This window comes from Corylus avellana, chromosome ca8 (assembly GCF_901000735.1).
Source record: "Corylus avellana chromosome ca8, CavTom2PMs-1.0".
Taxonomy (NCBI): domain Eukaryota; kingdom Viridiplantae; phylum Streptophyta; class Magnoliopsida; order Fagales; family Betulaceae; genus Corylus; species Corylus avellana.
This window is the reverse complement of record NC_081548.1, coordinates 1,994,691-2,001,106: the sequence shown is the minus strand read 5'-3', so window position 1 is coordinate 2,001,106 and position 6,416 is coordinate 1,994,691. Positions and strand designations below refer to the sequence as shown.

The window sequence follows — 6,416 nt, the reverse complement described above, 5'->3', positions numbered from 1 at the left end:
CAGAGAGGTATACGGTCATTATAAATGACTTGTTTGAGTATTGAATCGAATAGGTTGCGACTTTGTGGTTAGTCTCCAAAGGGACGATCTATGGACCGGATTCGACACACACCCACCTTCATTCTTTTTCTTCTTTCTTTTAATTTTTTTATTTTTCCTTTTCTTTCTCTCCTTTCCATACCCACTCCCACTCCCTCATTTATTTATTTCATTCTTTTGTTTCAGTCACACCACTCACACAGTCACACGTAGGGGTGTCAATGCGGACGGTTAAAAACTGCCCATTAACCGTTAACCGCTTAACAGTATTAACCGCCTAACCACTATAACCGCTTAGTGGTTAGCGGCTAGCGGTTATTGGGTTTACTAACCGTAACCGCTAACAGCCTTTTTATATAATATATTTTTATAATTATAATTATAAAAATATTTATACATATAACATAATCACTTGATCATTAAATCACAATTTTTTTAAAAAAAATAATTAAATCACAATTTGAGTATTAATATATTATCATTGTAATTTATATGATTATATCATATAATCACTTGATCATTAAATCACAATTTTTTTAAAAAATAATTAAATCACAATTTGAGTATTAATATATTATCACTATAATTTATATGCTTATATTACATGATCAATTGATCATTAAATCATTTAATTATATAATAACAAATTATACATATATAATATGACATAAATCATAAGTATATCAATTCATACTAATACAACAATTAAATATCTAGAGACTTATTTTCAATATATGTTATAAACTTATAAGTCTATATATGTTATAAGTCTATATAAGTTTACACATGCATATGAATAATATAAATGTATAATATCAATACTTAATTATATGATTCAATGACAATTTAAATATTTTATTCAAGACTTCAAGTGAATCATATTATTAATGTACAATGATGATATGATTCGTATAATATTAAATTAAGTAATTGACATTTGATTAAACAATGACCAATGTGTTACTTATAAATACAATTTAAGTATTCATGTATTATCATTATATATTGTGACAGTTGTCTGAATTCTGAACTTTTTTTTATATGTTGTGTTGAAATTTTTTTTTTTTATATGTTGTTTTTTTTTTTTTTAAAAAAAAAAAAGGGTTAACTAGTTATGATTTAATATTAAAGAAATTTTTTTAAAGTACAAGTAAATGTAAATTTTAGGTCAAATATTTTTGATTTTTCAATATGTGCTCTTTTTATTGCAATTAGGCCCAAGAAGACACTAAAAATACCAAAAAAAAAAAAAAAAAAGGGTTAAAAAGAAGCCCAAAAAGGCCCCAAAAAATGGTCCAATTTTGAAAAAGCGGTTAGCGGGCGGTTATCTATTTCACTAACCACTAACCGTCAGTTAACCACTAGGCGGTTAGCGATTGCGGTTAGTAAAATCTACTAACCGCTAAGGCGGTTATAGTTAGCGGTTATTAGCTAACCACTAACCGTAACCGCCTTGACACCCCTAGTCACACGATTATTTAGTACAAAAAGCATGAATCATTATAAATCATTCATTACACAACATTTCATGCTTCCAAGTGTCTCTATGGAATGCTGCAAGGTGTTTCCAAGTGCCTTCATATAATTTGCTATGTGTGTTTTAAGTGTTTTTTTTTCTCCACACTCCCCACCTCGCACGCACACACCCCACCTTCATTCTTTTTCTTCTCTCTTTTTATTTTTTTTTTCACCTTTGTCTCATCTCAGACCTCCACCTTTTTATTTTTGTATTGTTTATTTTTTTCATTCTTTTCAACACACACCCACCTTCATTATATATATATTAGTCTCTTCCAAATTAAATTGAAACCTGAGCAACATATAACAGAAAGGACAGTTGGAGTGTTACTTAATTCAATGCAATAGCTCTTTAACTTAATTGTCCCATGCAGTTCTCTTCTCCTTGTCGATCTCTCTTTCCCAAGCCATGGCCACCATTTTCTACAGCTAGCTTATTCAAGCTACCACTGATCTTCTTCTTGCTTTTTCTTCTTCCCTCTGCAAATTCAGTTTCTTTCAACATATCTAGCTTTGAATCCAACGCGTCCAACATACTATATCATGGAGATGCTGGACCTTCTTTTGGAGCCATTGAGTTAAACAAAGTCAATTCTTTTTTCGGTGTTGGCTGGGCCACCTATGTGGAGAGGGTTCCACTCTGGGACTCCAATACTGGAAACCTCTCTGACTTCACAACTCATTTCTCTTTCATTATTGACACCCTTGGGCGCTCTGATTATAGTGATGGGCTTGCATTTTTCTTGGCTCCTCCTGGGTTTGAAATCCCACCGAATTCAGGAGGTGGCTATCTAGGCCTATTCAACAGCACAACCATTCATTCATCTCATAACCAAATTGTTGTGGTGGAGTTCGATTCTCTCTCGAACATTGAATGGGATCCTCCGTTTCAGCACGTGGGGATTAACAGAAACTCAATTACTTCTGCCACTTACAACTCTTGGAATGCCAGCTTCCACAGTGGAGACACTGCTGATGTATGGATCACCTACAATGCTTCTACCAAGAATTTGAGCGTCGCTTGGTCCTACGAAAGGACTTTTAATTCTCAGGAGAATTCTAGTCTTTCCCACCATATTGATCTCTCAAAGTTTTTGCCTGAGTGGGTCACAATTGGATTTTCAGCTGCTTACGGTTTGAATCCTGAACGACATACACTTCTGTCATGGGAATTTAGCTCAAGCTTGGATATTAAAGAGACAGGTGGAAAGAAAGCAAAAAATATAAGATTAATCATGGGTCTCACAGTTTCTGGTGGTGTTTTGATAGCTGGATCGATTATAGCATTTGCAATATTATTCTGCAGGCATAATCAAAAGAGAAGAGGAATAGCAGAGGCAATGAACTTGACATCCATAAACGAAGACCTACAAAGAGGAGCGGGACCAAGAAGGTTCTCTTATAACGAGCTTGCTTCAGCTACTCACAACTTCTCAAATGAGAGGAAGTTGGGTCAAGGAGGGTTTGGCGCGGTTTACAAAGGGTATTTAACTGATTTAGACACGCTAATCGCTGTGAAGAAAATCTCAAGAGGGTCTAAACAGGGGAAGAAAGAATACATCACTGAGGTGAAAATCATTAGCCGGCTGAGGCACCGGAATCTTGTGCAACTCATAGGATGGTGCCATGATAGAGGTGAGTTCATACTTGTTTACGAGTTTATGCCAAATGGTAGCCTTGATGCTCACCTCTTTGGCAAGAGGAGCCCTCTCCCTTGGGCAGTGAGATACAAGATAACCCTTGGGTTGGCTTCTGCATTGCTCTATCTTCATGAAGAGTGGGAGCAATGTGTGGTGCACCGGGATATAAAATCCAGCAATGTCATGCTAGACTCTAGTTTCACTGTAAAGCTTGGTGACTTTGGATTAGCTCGGCTTATGGATCACGAGCTAGGTCCCCAAACAACCGGGTTGGCTGGAACATTAGGATACATGGCTCCAGAATACATAAGCACAGGTAGAGCTAGTAAAGAATCAGACGTGTATAGCTTTGGGGTGGTTGTATTAGAAATTGTTACTGGAAGAAGGTCAGGTCATCCTATTGATGTGGATTCTGATGTAGGGTTGGTCCAATGGGTTTGGAATCTTTATGGGAGAGGAGATCTTCTTTTGGCCATGGATGGGAAGCTGCAAAATAATGTTGATGAAAAACAAGTCGAGTGCTTAATGATTGTTGGACTTTGGTGTGTTCACCCTGATCGAAGTCTCAGGCCCTCCATTAGGCAAGCAATTCATGTTCTTAATTTTGAATCTACAACACCAAATCTTCCAACACAAATGCCTGTTTCCATGTATCCTGTACCTGTAGCATCAGCCAATTCTGAAGCACCTTCGATAACTACAAGCCTTCAAGGGGGTCGTTGAACTTGTTTCTTTACTTCTAAAAACTATTTATTTTGTCTATTGTGGGTCGTTGAACTTGTTTCTTTACTTCTAAAAACTATTTATTTTGTCTATTGTTTCTCCATCTGTGAGATTCGTTAAGCTCCTGCATCCATGTACGTATCACACTGCTTGAAGAGGTGTTATAAAGCTTTTCATTTCCAGCACTAAATTCTGATGTCGCACCAGAGGAAAAACAGAGTTTTCACAACTCAAAAGTTTAATTCTGAATATATATATATAACTCTTATTGATACTTTCATAAAAGGGAGTAGTTGGCTTTCTATAAGCAGCTGTCTACTTATACAAGATTGACACCAGACAATTTCATACAAAGAGTTATAAAAACCCAAATTTGCTGGCACTTGAAGTCCTTGTGCAATTGAATTATTGGGATTTTCCAGGAAAGACAGGACTCCCCCACGCAAGACTGTTGACATAGTGGATAGATATAGATATAAAACACATGCTGTCAGCCGACATTTGAAGAGTTCCAACAGAAGATCAATTCTTTAGCACCACAATATATATATATATTGGACTGTCGGTTTGTAAAGGCGGAAACGATATTCTCTTGAACCTCACTGTTCATGCTGAGAAGCCACAATCAGGAACTGTCTTCCAGCAAGATTTAAGAGGCTAGCTCACCGAATACGCCAGCACACACCCGTGTGGCATAGACATTACCCACACAATCATTAATCATTATACATTTTCGTTTTTTGTTGCTCTTTCAATTGTTTCTTCATATATACTTGCTTTCAAAATGTTTCCTTGTGTTTTCTAGGCATTTTTCTAGTCTAAGTAGATATTATTTTCTAAAAATCGAAATAAGAGTTAATTAGTTTTTAAGAAAATAATTATCAAGTTTTAAACAATTGCGTAATGTTACATGAGGCAAATATATATATATATATATTGCATAATTGTTTTATTGCATACGTTTCTATTGCTTAAGTATGGTTGTTTAGGGTTTAGAAAATTCAAAGTTGGAGACAATGTTGGCGTAGGCTATGCGGTTGGAGCATGTTGCTCTTGCGATGACTATTGCAACAACCTTGAAAATTACTGCCCAAAAATAATCGTCACCTATGGCGACAAGTACCACGATGGAACCACCACATACGGTGGCTACTCCGACATCATGGTTGCGGACAAGCACCTTGTGGTCTGTATTCCAGACAACCTACCGCTTGATGCTGATGCTCCCCTCCTTTGTGCTGGGATTACTGTACGTGTACAACCCCCTGAGATATTATGGACTTGACAAACCCGGCATGCAAGTGGGCGTGGTTGGCCTTGGTGGGCTAGTCCATGTGGCTGTGAAGTTTGCTAGAGCTATGGGGGTTAAGGTGATGATGATCAGTACATCGCCGAAGAAGGAGAAGGAAGTTTTGGAACATCTTGGTGCCCACTCGTTTTTGGTCAGCACTGACCAAGATCAGATGCAGCTAGGTACTGAAAAATTGATTAATGAATTTAATCATTTAATTTATATATTAGAGTTACCAATTATGTATATTATATGTAAGTTTCTGACTTTATCAACTGTACGTATATATGTATGCTGCCCTTAGCACATTGGATGGTATCATTGATACGGTCTCGGCAAAACATCCTCTCCTGCCTCTAATTGGCCTGTTGAAGTCACATAGAAAGCTTGTCATGATTGGTGCACCAGAGAAGCCACTAGAGCACATCGGAGTTCCTACCCAAGGTGCTCCAGGGATGACCATAAGCCACCCACTAAAAATTTTATGATGATGACGTGCTGGTTGGCAAACCCCAAGCTCTTCTTTTTCTTTTATTTATTTATTTTTAAATGAGAAATTACTCCATACCGTTTTAGTTTTGACCCGGAGATAAATAAGAACTTAAGTTTCAATTTTAACAATTAAGAATTTGAGTACCAATAGGACTGTCGGTCAATTTCTCTGTTCAATTTTTAATGGTAGAAATGTCAATGGCATTTTATCAACGTAATTAATACTAATGAAATCATATTACTTGTATCAAAAAGCCATGGTATGACCGAAGAAATTCGTAGGCCTAACACATCTCATAAAATCAGTTCAATAATAGAGGGTTGTCCACTTCTCATAAACATGCACAAGATCTTGTCTACAAGCAATATGAGATTATTCCTTAACACCCTCCCTCATGTGCAGGTCAGTATTTTTTCTGGTCTTTGTCACGGGACAAGTAGTGTGGGCCCCATTTATTGTGTGGTAGGCTCTGATACCATTTGTCACGGGGTTGCCCATCTCCTTTCTCCCTTAGCCCATAGTTGGCTCTTTCTTCTCTAAAAGAGGCCATTGTTGCCCATTTTTCTTTTTCTTAGCACATAGTTGGCTCTCCCTTCTTTAAAAGATGTCATAGTTGCCCATCTCCTTTTTCTCTTAGCCCATAGTTTAGCTCTTTCTTCTCTAATAGAAGCCAAAAGTTGTCGAAATTCAAATTCAAGAACAGCCGATGTTT

At 36.8% G+C, this 6,416-nt stretch overlaps 1 protein-coding gene and 1 pseudogene across 1 annotated transcript; both read left to right on the top strand.

Annotated features, from left to right (window-relative positions):
* Nucleotides 1–1,925: 1,925 nt before the first annotated feature.
* Nucleotides 1,926–3,920, top strand: LOC132189527 (L-type lectin-domain containing receptor kinase IX.1-like). The gene has a single exon (XM_059604268.1). The coding sequence runs from the start codon at nt 1,926–1,928 to the stop codon at nt 3,918–3,920; it is 1,995 nt and encodes a 664-aa protein (XP_059460251.1).
* Nucleotides 3,921–4,830: 910 nt separating this feature from the next.
* LOC132189526 (probable mannitol dehydrogenase) lies at nt 4,831–5,699 on the top strand (annotated as a pseudogene).
* Nucleotides 5,700–6,416: the final 717 nt, after the last annotated feature.